The sequence below is a fragment of the Schistocerca cancellata genome, chromosome 1, assembly GCF_023864275.1.
Source record: "Schistocerca cancellata isolate TAMUIC-IGC-003103 chromosome 1, iqSchCanc2.1, whole genome shotgun sequence".
In the NCBI taxonomy this organism is placed as follows: Eukaryota; Metazoa; Arthropoda; class Insecta; order Orthoptera; family Acrididae; genus Schistocerca; species Schistocerca cancellata.
The window spans coordinates 446976206-446992348 of record NC_064626.1 but is presented as its reverse complement, the minus strand read 5'-3'; the positions used below and the strand labels follow the sequence as shown (position 1 = coordinate 446992348).

The window sequence follows — 16143 nt, the reverse complement described above, 5'->3', positions numbered from 1 at the left end:
TCCAGCACAGCGTTCCATATTACCCTCCTGAATCCACCGATTCCATATTCTGCTAACAGTCATTGGATCTCGACCACCGCGAGCAGCAATGTCGTGATACGATAAACCGCAATCTTGATAGGCTACAATCAGACCTTTATCAAAGTCGGAAACGTGATGGTACACATTTCTCCTTCTTACACAAGGCGTCACAACAACCTTTCATCAGGCAACGCTGGTCAACTGCTGTTTGTGTATGAGAAATCGCTTGGAAACTTTCCTCGTGTCAGCATGTTTTAGGTGTCGCCACTGGCGCCAACGTTGTGTGAATGCTCTGAAAAGCTAGTCATTTGCATATCACAGTATCTTCTTCCTGTCAGTTAAATTTCACGCCTGTAGCATGTCATCTTCGTGGTGTAGCAATTTTAATGGCCAGTAGTGTACTTTCACTAGCCATGATCCTCTCATCAATTTCCTCCCAGCGTTTGATATCTCTTCTGTGCTTCTTAGGCACGGATATTAAAATCCCTGTCTCGGCCGTTTCCTCCTTTTTAGTGCCTCTGTAAAAATGAATTAAGCCTGTTATATTTTCATTTCCCTTCCTCTTGTCCTTCGTTTCACAGAGAACACACACATCTATCTAGTGCCTGGAATACTCCTCTTTTCTTTGTGCCCAAACCCTGCAAATCCCACATTGTTATAAACTTTGTTCTTTTCTGTAATCATTTTCTTCTGGATGATGATACAGTTCTGTTATTTTTTCTGGGGATTTTGACTGAGATCTTGAGCCGAAAAAATATGTGTCACAAATGCTGTGGAGCTGGCCCAATAATTCGACCCCCATCATGGAGCACCAGACAATGTTTCAGGTTGCCATCCCCTAGACAGACTGCCTTCATAGGGCTACAGGCTCTGCCCACTTGACAAAAGAAGGAAAGGATATATGAGGACCAGATGAAGGAAAGATGACACATTCTCTGGTTCCTCCACAGATGCCTGGCTGGTGTGGAAGACCCTGTCAATAGCTACACTGCTACTGGTATAGTCTTCTACTTCACTGGAACATGGAAACAGTCTTACCCAAATGGATAGTGCTACAGTTAGTTGATGTCTCATAAGAGGCCTGATTAATTTTATTTTTTCTGAATTGCCAGTCTCTGGATGATTAGTTCTGTCACATATGTCAGTTTTTGATATATTGGAAATGCCATTTTCTACCAGTGAAACTTAGACAGCAACTCTAGGCGAATGAGAAGATCTACCTAGAGATTTGAATGTATTATTAGTTCATATGTGGAGAAAAAATAGTCAGATTTCAAAATTTGGATGTAATTACTTCTTCTGTCTATAACTGTTTACCTTTTTCTTTGTTTTGGTACACTTGAAGGACAATGTCCCGTATCTCACTCTGTTAGCCATTGTAACCTGCAGTGGAAAAAGACTTTCTAAGTATATAACTGATTAATGCAATCAGTACAGCAGCAGGAGAACCTGCATGTTCAAGCCATGAGTGAATGAAATCTTAAAAGATGGTACTCTTGAATTAGAAGCAGTTGAAGTATTGTGTGAACTCTGCCTGCCGCTTAGCAAATTTCAATTCCATAACACAGTGAGAAGTGTAGGATAGAAATGACTTGCAGAGGAATATAAAAATAAAATGGCAATATCTGAGAGGGCAGCCATGCAAGACAGTTTCATATCTTATTCACAAAACGCACTCATGAACACAAAAAGGTAATTTTTTTTTTACTTCAGTATGAAACCACATATGTTACATTGTTCATAATACCAGACAAAAGAGAGGCCTTAGTGATCTCTGGCTGTAGATTATACACAGCAGTTACGATCTAGGCCTCCTACAGATGTTTCATTCGTTTTGAAAGCACTATGTTACCCAAAGTATTCCATTTACAAATAGGATTGATGCATGAATAGAACAGTAAACTCACCAAGTTTGCATTTTGCACCCTACAGACGTTCTAAGAGTGTCCCTCTGGTCATATGATGTGTGTCAAGTGTTGGTCAAGTTCATTCTGTAACAACAACTTGTCATCACAGCAGCATTGATGTGTTCTCTGAGCTTTTCCAGTGTTCTTGGCTCAGAGGAAATAGTCTCAAGACAATAGGTCATTCTGTAACAACAACTTGTCATCACAGCAGCATTGATGTGTTCTCTGAGCTTTTCCAGTGTTCTTGGCTCAGAGGAAATAGTCTCAAGACAATAGGTCAGACGACTTTGTGGGGGGGGGGCAAGTAATTTCACAAGGATTTTCAGTGCTCCACTCTCTCACATTGTGGCGGTTAATGTTTCCAGATAAATTGAAGTTTGCACATTTTCCAGCACACAGAAACTTCTCTTTCTTTATTGCTATTTTGTCAATGCACTGAACTTGTAATGCCAGCTGGTGGGCGTAATGGAAACACGGTGAGTTTACAGATTAGTCATGGAAGATAGATAAGTCATATTTGTACATATAATACTTTGAAAAATATAGAACTCTGAAAACGAATAAATCATCTGTAGTATCCCTTATAGCACAGCCAACCTCTTTAAAAGTCCTGTTAACAATGTCAAGGTGAGTTCTGCAACACTACTAAGATGGAAACAAGAAGTATGTGCTCACATTAATTGTATTGTTATCAGGGAGGCGAAGTGGGGCAGGAATGGGTACACCCTCGTACCCATGTGAAGTTCCTGAAGCAAATTTTGCATCATTCAGGTGCTGCCACTGTCAGTTGTAGTCAGAACCATGAAAACAACGCTGTTAATTGTTATTGTATTGACTGCTAACCTCTATTATATTATCTGAGCAACACATTTAGTATGAAAGGCCTTGGCCAAAATCAGTCAACTCCTGCCATTTCAGAAACTAATGCCAGTTAGAAACATGGATTCAGAAAGACAGAAAACTCTGTTGGTTACAACAGGCAACACTTTCAAACTGAAATCATTTTTTACTGAGATCACACTTTACAACATTTCGTTCATTATAACATCATCAGTATGTTAGTAGGTCTTTAAGTTTCTATGCAATATCTAGGTATTGTCCACAAAGAGATTAAACAAATATCTATTAATAAACAAATTGCCACATTCCTATAAATACGGGCATCATGTCGATTGGTATCGTGTATGAAGGGTATGGATCTGGTACACTTTCCTAACTATATTGGGTGTTGAATGAAAGATCATTATTATTATTTTTATTATTATTAATAATAATAATTATTATTATTTTGCAAAAATCACCTGTAACAAGTACGAGTTCCTTCGTCTAACTTCAGAAAGATGAAACCACTTTAAACCCACCGTGGATTAAAATAGTTTTATCATACAGAAATGACGTGTGACACAGAATTTTAATCCTACCAATGCAAAAAGCAGGAGATCCACTTTCCAATACCATGCCTGGAACTCCTTTTTTAGTGTTTCATTGTAATCATATTACACATGATCAGCCCTTTATTTATGAGGTGTAGCATGTTTTCACAAATGCTGAACACAGATGATGTTCGTTTTTCTTGTAGAAGGACTAGCATTATGTGACACAGTAAAATATTGTGATACATTGATTGGAGAAGTATGGTCCATGTTGTGCTTAGTGGTGGGACTTGGAAATGTAATATTGCACACATAGCAAGAGAGAATGAGCACACTGGTGTACCTGGTTGGGTTAAACCAGGGGTAGTCAACCTTTTTTTACCTACCACTCACTTTTGTATCTGTCAGTAGCAAAATTTTCTAACAACTCACCGGTTCAACTGTAGTGGTGATTTATAAAGCAAGGAAGTAACTTCACATCATAAAATTTATAATGCAGAGTTACAGCAAGTTAAAGCAAATAATAACAATTATATACCAGACACTTTTTGTCAAATTTTATGAAAACCTAATGAAAAATCTTCTAAACCCCTTACTGCCTAACGACCAACATGATAGCTGGAATGCCCGCAAGTGGGTGGTAGGGCCCTGGTTGCCTACCATTCAAACTTTACAGAAATTCATGACAGTGTGTAAACAAATGTACGGTAAAGATGCACTATGGGTAAACTTAAATTAGCAAAATAATATAAAAAAGGATAGAAAAAAATGGCACTAAGTAACAATTCATCCTGTCACCCAAAAAACCAGGCAGCATGATTGACATTGTGGAGCCCTTAGGTTGTTTAATGTCTACTGAGAAAACACAATTGTGATATATGAATTGTTTATTGAAATTTGTAATACAAGCAAGAGCAGCGACTTATAGAGAACTGATGTGTGGCACACGGAAACACACAGTGGAGAACAGTTAAGCTCGTGCTCTTTGTTTTTTAAAAGTACATACAACCACCCAAATGTATATGCTTGCAGTGTCAGCAAGACTGATTATTGATAGCAATTGCCTGGGTAGATGGAGATGGGGATGGGGTAGGGAATGGCATTTTGAGGCAAGGAGAGCGTAGCAAGGTAGTGTGGGTCAGGTCTTTAGCCAGATGACAGCAGCTGCACAGCAAGATGAAAGGTGTTCAGAGGATAGAGCGTATAAGGGATAGAGAGAGGTAGGAGAGGAGAAATGGAGTGAGGGAGAGAGTGTGGGAGAAGGCTGAAAAGAGGGTGAGAGAAGAGGGGTGGGGCAGGGAGGGGACAGACAATGCAGTACATAATCTGCTGGATGGGGAAGGAGTGGTGTGGACAAAAGAGAGAGGGAAACAGGTAACGTGAGGCAGTGGGAAAAAAAGTTTGTGAAAGTTTCAGTGAGGGGAATTGCGAGAACACAGGATATGCTGGAGAGAGAGTTCCCGTGTGCACAATTCAGAGTAGGTTGTGCTGGAAGGGAGTAGCCAAATGGCCCACATAGTGAAGCAGCTGTTGAAGTTGTCAGTGTAGTGCTGGCAACATGTTTGCATCTGGATGGCCAAGCTTGTAGTTTGCCACAGTTTGGCAATGGCCGTTCATGTGAGTGGACAACTGGTTACTTGTCATGCTCACATAGAATGCTTGACAGTAATTGCAGTATAGCTGATACATAATGTGGGTGCTTTGACAAGTGGCCCTGCCTTTATTGGTAAGAGATACCTGTGACTGGACCGCAGTAGGTGGTGATGGGCAGATGTATAGGGCACCTTGGTCAATCACAAGGGAATGACACATATGCTGCAGGATTGGAGTACTGATGGACAAGGATATTCTGTAGGTTGGGTGGGTAGCGTAACACTACTTCGGGTGACGGTGTATAGGATTTTGAGCAGGATATCCTTCATCTCAGATCGCAATGACAGGTAGTAAGAACCGTGGTGAAGGATGTGGCTGAGCCTTTCAAGGCAGGGTGGTACTGGGTGATTAGAATGGCTGGTTAACAGGTTCTGTAGTGCTTTGAGAATTTCGGAGTAACCACTCAGCCATCCACTGTTTAGAACACCCGATATTTTAAACGTGAGTGGGGGGGAACAAATGTGCCCTATACGGGTTGAGAAGAACAAGGAAACTTTATGTAGTATTCTGTGCTTTTTAGTGTGTCTGTTGATTGTAAAAAGACTAATGAACAATTGAATATAGATTTCTATGTCCATTCATGTATTGGACTCATTTAAGATGAGAGACTTTTGAATTACTTCAAGTCTTGGCTATGAATGAAGAAACACACATGTATGCTATTTGAATATTTGTAAATGAGTCTAATGTTTAAGGAATAAATTAGCTTGCAGAAGTTAATGTCTGTGAAAGTTGAAAATATATAGTGATTGAACTGAAAAGTATTTTACAAGTACCAAAATTATTTCAAGGATAGAGAAGTATTTTAATAAATTCCTTTAACTAGCTATAGTCTTCGGAGAAAAAGCTTTTGGGAGATTCACGTAGCTGAGTAAACAGAGAAGAGGATTGGCTACACACAATGTGCAAGTTAACTGAATTGAGAGACGTGTGTGCTTTGCAACCCGATACCACACTGTCTCTTGTTGTCTGAAAATCGTTAGAGTTTGCTGGTGTCAGAGGAGGCGATGGCACAGGAGATCAGTTTGTGGATGAGCTGGGTAGGATATTTTCTGTCAGTAAATGCTTTAGTAAGATATATTAGCATATTTCAACAACTCCTGCTTTCCACTGTATATGTGATATCCCTGGGTGGCGAGACTTCTTTTACATGGAACGGGTGACAACTGTCAAAGTGGAGGTATTGTTGGTGGTTGGTGCACTTGATATGAATTGACTCATTTATGGAACCATCTGAGAGGTGCAGATCAACTTCTTGGACAGTGACTTATTGAGTTGAAAAGGACCAGGTGAAGCAGATTTTGGGAGTAGGCATTAAGGTTATAGAGGAAGAAGCAAAAGTTTCCTCTGCCATGAGCCCAGATAATGAAATTATTGTCAGTGAATCTGAACCAGACGAAAGGTTTTAGGTGTGTACTGGATAGGAAGGGTTCCTCCAAATGGCCCATAAATAATTTTGCATAGGATGGTGCCATATGATTACCCATGACAGTATCACGGGTTTGTTTATAGATTTGGCCTTTGAAAGTGGATTAGTTGTGTGTCAGGATGTGGTTGGTTTGGAGGATTAGACAAGAGTTAGTGGGTTTGGTATCAGGAGGGTGTTGAGAAAGGCAGTGTGGGATTTTGGTGTGTAAGGTCATTGCATCCACAGTGTCCACCAGGATTCTGGTGGTAAAATGGAACAGTAACTGTGAAGGTGGTGAAGGGAGTGGGCAGTGTTTTTGGTGTAGGATGGGAGGTTAAGGGCAATGGTTTGGAGGGTTTGGTTAACAAAGACAGAGACTTGTTCAGTGGGAGTGTTGTACCCAGCCTCAGTGGGACAGCTAGTGGGAAGATCTGTGGGGTTGGGTCTGTGAAGTATGTAAAAGGTAGTAATGTGAGGGAGGGGGAGGGGGGGGGGTGCTGGTGTGGGGAGGGAGATGGATTCAGTTGTCAGGTTTTGGGATGAAAGGCCTTGAGGAAGTGCGGGACTTCTGGGGTTAGATCATGTCTGTAATGTTTGTATGCAAATATGTCTGAAAGTTGTCGGAGACCCTCAGTCTCACAGTCACTACAATTCATAACCACTGTGGTGGAGCCTATTGAAATGATAGATCTTCTTATAGAAACAGTTAATAACTTAAAAGTTGTTTTGGAGTTTGAAAATAAGAGTTTTTTTCTTTATAGTAGGAAAGTTCTGGCAGAAACTTTCGGAGTAAAAAAGACCACTCACTGAATAACAGAGGCATTGAGCTGTTAACAGGCATGCACAATAAAGAAAGAAAATTACTAGCTTTTTGAATAAATCCATTCTTGTACACACACACACACACACACACACACACACACACACACACACACACACACACCTACCTCTAAATAGTGCTGGTTGGATGCACACAGTCAGGATTGCAGTTTGGCAGGTGGATTAGGGTGGGATGAGGGTTGTATCAGGTGGTGTGGGTAGAAGGAGAGAGAAGCTGGATGAAGAAGGTTGGGTAGCTAGCGGCTTGGAATGAGGCAAATGGTTTGCTGGCTAGAAATGTGAGAGAGAGGGCTGGCAGCTGCATGGGCTAGGGATGTGATGCATGGGCATCAGCAAAAAGTTAACATGTGACACATTGTTTGGAGCCAGTGTAGTGTGTCCATAACAAAGGCAAGGGAGAAAATGAGGGAAACGATGTGGACGGATAATACAATAGAGACAAATTAGATGTAGATTATGAAACAGTAACAAAGGATGGATGGCACCATGTTTAGGATAGAAGGGGACCATTAGGTAGTATAAATATAGTAGGAAAGTTCTGGTGGAGTATAGATACTTTAAGAGTAAAGGACAACAGTTACCAAAAAGGAGAAGTGATGTAGGTCATTTCCAACAATGATAGCAATACCTGTGTAAAGAGACACATGCTTGCTAATATCTCCTGTGGTATGAATGTGTTTATTTCAGGAATGGCTTTCTCTGTACTATTCAGTTCCATGATTGAGTAACTCGTCTAGCGACTCCCTTCCTCCCTAAACCTCGTGCCACCCTTCCTTTGGTTCCGTCTCATAATTTACATTTACTGTTTTTCTCCTGTATTGTCCATCTGCATCTCTTCCTATGTTTTCCCTATCTCGCCTTTGTTACTCACACACTTCACCAGCTGTGACCAGTATGATCTTGCATGACTTTTGTTCTGATACCTGTGTGTCACTTGCATAGCTTGTGCACTTGCCACCTTCCCTTTCACAGTCCTAGCTAGCAAACTGGCTGCCTCCCTCTGAGCTGCTCGCTACCAAGCCCCAACGCCTCTTCGTGCCTCTCTCTCTTTCTCCCTCCCTCCCTCCCCCCTCCTCACCCCCCTCACCCTCACCCCCCTCACATTCTCTACTCTTCCCACCTGACAGAACTGGTCCTCCTGCCAAACTGCAGTCCTGGTATTGTGTGTTCAGGTGGCATTATGAAGGGGCACAAGGGAGTTTGTATTTGTACTGTAGTTCGGGAAAGGATTTATTCTAAAATTCTTTCTTTGTGTGTGTGCCTGTCGACAGCTCAATGCTTTTCCTTTTCGGTGAATGGTCTTCTTTACTCCTAAATTTTTTTTCTTTGAGTGGTAGAGAAAGCAAGCAATTACCTGAAGTTTAACTAAAATGAGAAGGTGAGACTGTGAGGTTTTATTGCATATAAAGATATGTGAGGAAGCACCAAGTGTGTTATCAATTGAAACAGTTTTATCATCTCATTTCTTCATTTCCTTAAAAGGCTGTCAGCTTTGCAACGCCTTGTGGTGCAGTATCACCATTTTTCCTCATTGTCCTTATAGAAGAAATGCTATGTAATTAAAAAACATTGAATGACTCGCAGAATTAAAGCTATTTCCAACAACTTAACGTGAATACCTCTCACAACTTATTTTATCATTATTATTCTTGTTGCTAATATCACAGCTATCACCACTGTCACAATTCTTTCTCTGTGCTGCAGGTTCTTGAACACGTCTTGGGATGGGGCTCGAGCTTGGGACATGGTGCAGATATATTCAGCTCTTCCTGCTTCAGAACGACAACGTATAGAGCGCATAGAATTTTTGGATGAACAAGAACTGCTGACACAGTTATTCCAACATTACTGTATTGTAATAGCCTGGAAGGGTGAGATATTCAATGACATTGACATAACATAAATCCATTTAGGCTACATATTTTTTATGAAATACTGCAGTATTAATTAGACATTAATTAATTTTATATAAACGTAGCTTCATGCTTGTCTGAACCAGAAGTCCTACTACTGCCATCAATATAATAAGCTGTAGATTGAATCTCTGATAAGAGGTAATTTTGTGAAAGAAAACCCTACTCAGAGACAAGGCTCAGCTGAATGAAGCTGGTATTATCCCATAGTGGCAATGTGTGTAGTATTAATTCTGGTGTTTGGCTACCTTATCAGCTGCAATACCAGAAATCAGTATAGAAGGATGCATAAGAGAAGCAAAACTGCATGGAAAATGCTGGTGAGCTCACAGTGTGAGATTTGAGGTGCAGGGCACAGATCATAAGGCTTTGAATGGCTTTGATTTTAATACAAATTTACATTTTCATGAAGCATATGGATAAATTTCCATAAATCTCCAGAGTTTCAGGTGAAATTGGTGGTGTTATCCACTTAATTCCATTCTCCATTTTATTTTTCCTAAAAAGAGCCACAGTCTGAACAATAAAGTTACTTGTAAACAGTTTTCCTTTTATATTAATGTGCACGTCAGTTTTAACCATTAGGCAAGTGGAACCATTCCACTGAAACTTTTAATATTTAAAGTATATGTGTTTCCTTAATGTGTGTATGATGTGATTTGCAAACAAGAACATGATGTATAAAGTATTTATTTTTGCATAACATATGTTGTATAACTTTTTCTGTAGCATATTTTATGTTAACATATTCTAGACATTTTGAGCTTCACTGTTTCTTCTTGGCACTGCATAATACATAAAGATAATACATAAAGTAAATAATGCATGCATGCCAGTCACTGCAAGAACAGTATTTCTAATCTACATTTAAACTGCTATTTTACAAAGTCGTAGAAAGATCAAACTGGGCTAATGATGCAATGATCAAGTGTTACAAATCAGTGGTGCTATCAGTTACAAGTCTTCTAATGTGTTCTAGCTGCTGTACTGAGTGATTAATCATTACTTTCTCTCTGTCAGGTTCTTAGCAGTTAACATGTAATATGTTGACCTTGTAGCATCATTTCACAAGAGGCATGTATGAAACATTTCCTATGTATTTGCAAAGTCATCTTTATTTTTTCCAGAGGACCTTTATGATACGAAAGATGCTCAAATTTCCCCTGTCAATAAGAACATCCCATAAACAAACAGTGTGGCTGGTTCACCCCAAGTATTTATTATGTCAGAAGTGAGATATTTGGAATTAATTTACATGTCTTCAGATGCGTAATGTTATTAGAACCATATTGTCCAAGTTCTGTTGAAGTCAATAAGAATGTTTTGTGCACCAATCTTTGTCAAACATATACATTGAATTATCTTTATATATTGAAATATTCTGCATCTTGTTTAAAATAATCTGAAACATCACTAAGAAATATATAAATGGTGTGCAACACATCAATGAATTGGTTGATTGTTAAATTGATCAAAAAACTTCAAAAATGAGCTTCATTTAGGAATAATAAATTAAAAAGATATGTCTTTCCTTGTCTGTAAATTATTTGGTTTGCTTCAAAATATTTTGTTTGGTGCTGTTTGTTATATATTTGAGAATTTATTTTGAGAAAAATGCCACCAATCTTTTATTCTCTTTATTAACATCACAAATCATTATTTTCCATTCTGTGTCCCAGACATTCTCATAAAAGATTTTGTTGAATTGTTGTACATTCTTTTTAAAGCCTTCTATTTCTCTCACTTTTTTTACTGTTTATGAATAATTGTGGAGTTTGTAAAGTGATAAATTGGCCCTTGAAATTTCTAGTATTTTCCTTTTTTATATTAGTCAATTTTGTCTTTGGAGTAACTGTTAGTGAGCTTATTATTCTTAGTGCTGTGAGGAAAGACAATTGCTCATGGTGTAGGACAAATGTGAGAACAGAGAATGCGCACGTAAACATGGAGTGGAATTATATAGCTCATTTTACAAAAATGGATTTGTGATCACACTTGAACTCAGTCAGCCACAAAACTTGATGTAATTATTTGCAAGTTCAAATATTTATTAGTTTACTCACATAATTGTGACCCAAGATCCTGTGATTCTGTATGATGTTTCTGTTCAGTCATTTATTTTCTCCATGCAACTTGATGATCTTAAATTTTTGGCATCTTAGGTATGTGAGGTGTTCAGGATTGTGTATAAAGTTCCCCATCTTTATTTATTGCAAACATTGTCATTAAAAAAAATCAATCATGGAAGTGGATAGTACAGAGAAAGCAATTACCCAAATATATTCATGTAATGGAAGTGATTAATAGACTTGTGCCTTGAAAGAGACATACAGGATATTGCTACACTTGTTACACAGCTACTCCTACATTGTTGGGAATGCTACATCACTCAGGGTTTTTTTACATAAATATGAATAACTTACCCATGATTCACTTTTCTCAGTTTTACACTTGTAGTAGGTTACCTGTGACACAGTTAATATGTTAAGATGGCCTCACAGTTTGAAGTTAGCAGAGTCATTTATGAAATTCCTCTTTTTTTTTTAAGTTTAGCAGCTACAATGGATGTAAGGGCTGTAGGTTGTTGCTTCATCTTGTTGGCTACCGGTAGTGTCCTAAAATTGGTAGGGGGAGCAACTCTGTAATTTCATTTCTTTATTTTTAAATCTAGATTAGTAACCTACTCAACATGAGGTCTTTTCTGAATGGATATACAGATTCGTCAGACATAAGTGAAATCATGTGGTGTGGTGTTTTCAGTACTTCACAGTGCTGCCAACTCCTAATTATAAGATGCCACTTTTTAATACTGTTTACTTTGTGTGTTCTTAAAAAAACAGAAAGAATGAAACGCTGCACCGATTGGCTAAGAAGGCCAGTTTTGGCTAAAGAAAATACATTAAGCCTGAGTAATATTGTCCTACTGTGTAAATACAGTGCATGTGTTAGTTAGGGGTCAACCTTGTCAACACCAACAATTCATTTAGTAGTATTACTCTGAATGTTTCAAAATCTCTTTGTTATATCAGCCAGTCTTCTTTTGCAATCTGCTCAGTTCCTAGCTAATTCTAATGTCTCTAGCTAATGGTTAAGGCACTTGACAGTGGCATTAGAAACTTTGACTGTGTTACAGTTGTTTTTTATAACTGTATAGGGCCACAAATTATGTGCTGCAGCAGTGAAATACTGACTTCATAATCATGGAGATTATATTCCTGGTCTCATAATTATGAGGATGCTGGTTCAAATGTAGATTATCTTTTGTTACTCGGAAATTAAGATCATTATTTTTTCATATCAGTGTGAAGTATCTCATTTCCATTAGCATTGTTAGGCTGTTTATAACTACATTAGTATATATGTATGTCCCAAACTTTGTTGAATGACAGTATTTGCCATATTCTTTTGAAGGAACAGTTAGGAACAGTTAATAATAATTATTGCATTCACCTATACACAATCATTTGCATGCAGAGAAACACATTAACCATAGTTTCTCAGCTAAAGAGTGCACCTCATTATTTCATTATACCTCCATAATGGCTTACCTGTAGAACATACAGCTATTATTACAGGTACAGGCCAGCACTTAACCTTTAAGTTGATGAAGATCTGATCAGGAGATTTAAAAAAAAAAAAAAAAAAGAGAGAGAAAAAACTAAAAGGTCAAATGATTGTCACTATGTTGTTGAGCCTGTAATTTCCTTCAGAACTTTTTTTTAAATACAGCATTCATTCCATACACAATGATGAAACTTTCACAGGGAAGATTAGTTTAGCTGTATAAGCAAGTATACAACTAACTTGTTACCTCTGGATTAGAATTACATTCTGTAGAGTCGATTGACATTATTGTTCCAGTCTAATCCAAGTTTACAACTGCAGCTTAGAATACAGTATATATTTCTGTATGCAAAATTGATCATGTGTTACTATTTAGTTCATTGATTATGTTTTTCAAGTTTATACATTTAATTTGGCCTAAATTTGTCTGGTGTGTAGATACTGAAACATGTTAATTTTGTACTGAGTAACTCAGTGATGTCTAAGAAAGGGATTAAATTATGAGATGTGCAGTAAATTACACAGAAATTATTTTATACATTAAATGGAACTATATTCATAAGTGACATGTAATCTCACTTGATATCATAGGGACATAAGAAAATAATTTTGAATTGAAATAGTTCACAATGCAATTTTTACTTGTATTTTAGTTCTTCTAATTCACCATTCCAGAGCAGATTGTTTTATATTTAGTTTTATTTGTATGATGCATGGTATCAGTATACAATACTTGCATCCAGCATAGTTTAATAACACTATCACCTTGAAATAAATGAGCCATCCGTTAATTACCTTTGGGACAACTTCACTACTATGATTCTCCTTTGTTGTACATATGTACTGTTTCAAATTCTAGTCTTTGCAAAGGCATAAATGATTATGTAGACTAATATTTAGTGATAACCAAAGATTTAGTATTAAAGTCTCAGATAAAGTTTAAGAACCTTCTTGATATTATGCTTTCTGCAATATTCACTATTTCAATAATTCATACTTTTTCACATCATCCATTTCAAAGCTTGCTGTAGTTATGTGAAGTATGGTTCATGATCCATGACAAGATATATAACCCTCAATTTACAGACTAATCTCCATTGTATTCAGGCAGTACAAGACAATAGCAGACTTTATGCACTTGCATATATTACTATTATTATTGTCATTACTATTGCAATTAGTGTTTTGTCTTGCATAAATTTGCAGTGTATAAAGGCTACATCAGAATCGAGATAAACAGTTTTACTCACTTCAATAGTTATATTTATTTTTCATATAAACAATATTTGATTCTGGTAGGTTTATTTTACAGATCTTCCACCATGTATGCTTCATGAAAGTGAGTAGGAATTCTGAGATTGGAATGCTGCTGTTATTTCTTTTTAATTGCGTGTTTTCATGAAAGTAGAAGGAAAGTGTACCTCACATCCATCACAAATTTTGTAAGGGGGAGTACTATTGTGTTTTGTATTAGTGAAGAAACAAAACAATCAAAATTGTATTGCTTGAAATATGTTATTTTTTCTTTCTGGAATGAGACAGTAAGTCTGCCAGTCCCACATTTATTCTTATTACAATTTATGAATAACATTGAATGCTGGTTCCAGGTTTCTGTTAGGATTGTAGAAATATTTCTAAATATCTTTATCTCTCCTTAACATTGATTAATACTGCAGTATACATAATAAAATAAATTTTATAAGTCCATAGATAAAATGTTTAAATATTTAAATCTGATTATTTAGATATTTTATTTTTCATTTGGTTACCGTTTCATGTTCTTCGCATATTTATCAGTGTATGTCATTGATTCATGTAGTAGAGATTTGTCATTTATATTGTTAATGCAGTAAATAACTTTTTCATGATGTATCACATGCAGTTCAATGAAGATTAACATCCTGCTTGTGATATTAAATGGCTGTGCATCATTCATGCTAGCATGTGTTAATAATGTAAGACTGTTGTTATTGTATAAAGTCTCACAATGTTCAGGTACCCTATGAAATAGAAAATATGTGGCGAGTTGATGTTAAATACCATGCCTGTTGAACTTATTGGTGAGGACAAAAGAAAAAAATATTAGATTTAACACTGGGATGTACCATATAAGTGACTTTTGCATTATGATCAGCCTTTTAGAAAACTTTTCTGGGGTAATGGGTGAATGTTTCACTTGATAGTTCATTCAGTATGATTGTGTAATTATATCACTATGTATGTGTCCAGTGGAAATTGTAGGTATAACTTCAAAAATGCTATTATATTGATACCTATGGTAACCAGTCTTCTTATATTTTCAGATGTGTGTTAATGATTTGTAAGCATTAGATATTAAAATATCATCCTGTCTGCTTACATTTCTTCAGTTTTTTTTTTTCCCCCAATTGAGTTCCTGTTTTTATTTTCAATTTATTGATTTTCTGTTACATTTAATTCAAACTCCCTGTGAATTTGTAATAAAAGGTTTTATTTTATTAATTTAATTGCTGGGTGGAATGTTGTATAAATCACTAACTATGAAAGAAAAATTTATCATGTGAATTATGAGAGTTTTGAGTAGTTGTAATTTTCTGTTATAAAGACTTCCTTATATACTAATCAGAGTACAAGACACATTTCATTCTTGTCTTGCTTATGCCTTTGTCAGTGAATTTATTTGTCATGCTGACATTTCATAATTGGTGAGAGATACTATTTGCATTGGCATTTCTGTTCTGTGATATCAACATATGAAGTCAACATGTGGATGTAAAGTGTATAATCCAAGGTTTTCATGTCGTACCAATGTTAAAGAACATTTCAATATCTGCAATAAAATTAATCTGGGTTGAGTCCTCAGACTTTACCATTACAACCTGTTATATGAATATTTTGATAAATAGCCTCATTCCATTTCACATAGAATTACAAATTCTCAAAATTCTTGTTTGACATTAAAACGTGATGAACCAGTGATAAAATATTTCTCAAGTTAAAAGCCTTCACACGTGAAAGAAATAGATTGCGATCTAAAAATTTGTCGAAGTTGACTTGAGTCCAAGAATTGTTTTCAAGTTCTCCAACATATTATAATGAGCATAGTAGCAATTTATGCCCTTTTTGTGTATGGTATGTTTTCTAAACAGTTTTCTCTTAAACAATGGAGTACTGTAACTAACTGATCATAATACATTAACAGTAAACCCAGAATTTCTAAAGTACTTGCTTATGAATGCCCCCCCCCCCCCCCTTACCCCAAGACTAGCTACTGTTATTAACATTGATAAACCTTCTTGCTTCTCCCGTTCATTCAATCATTTTCATTCATTCATCCCTCATGTTTCAAAGGTTCAGGTCTCATTAAGTCCTTCATAGATGGACACCAACCCCCAAATCTAGTCAGCCTACAAATTTCCTGCACCATATCACACACCCCTAATCCTCTCATCACCTTCAAGAACCAGCTGCAGAGGAGCTCCCCC

General features: G+C 37.0%; 1 protein-coding gene across 1 annotated transcript in view; it reads left to right on the top strand.

The window, feature by feature from the left end:
* The window catches only part of LOC126176759 (leucine carboxyl methyltransferase 1), a 70149-nt gene extending 54613 nt beyond the window's left edge, over nt 1-15536 (top strand). The window contains exon 5 of the mRNA XM_049923931.1: nt 8907-15536. Coding sequence (XP_049779888.1) covers nt 8907-9105 — 199 coding nt within the window. The 3' untranslated portion in view covers nt 9106-15536. The remainder of the gene's footprint in view (nt 1-8906) is intronic.
* Nucleotides 15537-16143: the final 607 nt, after the last annotated feature.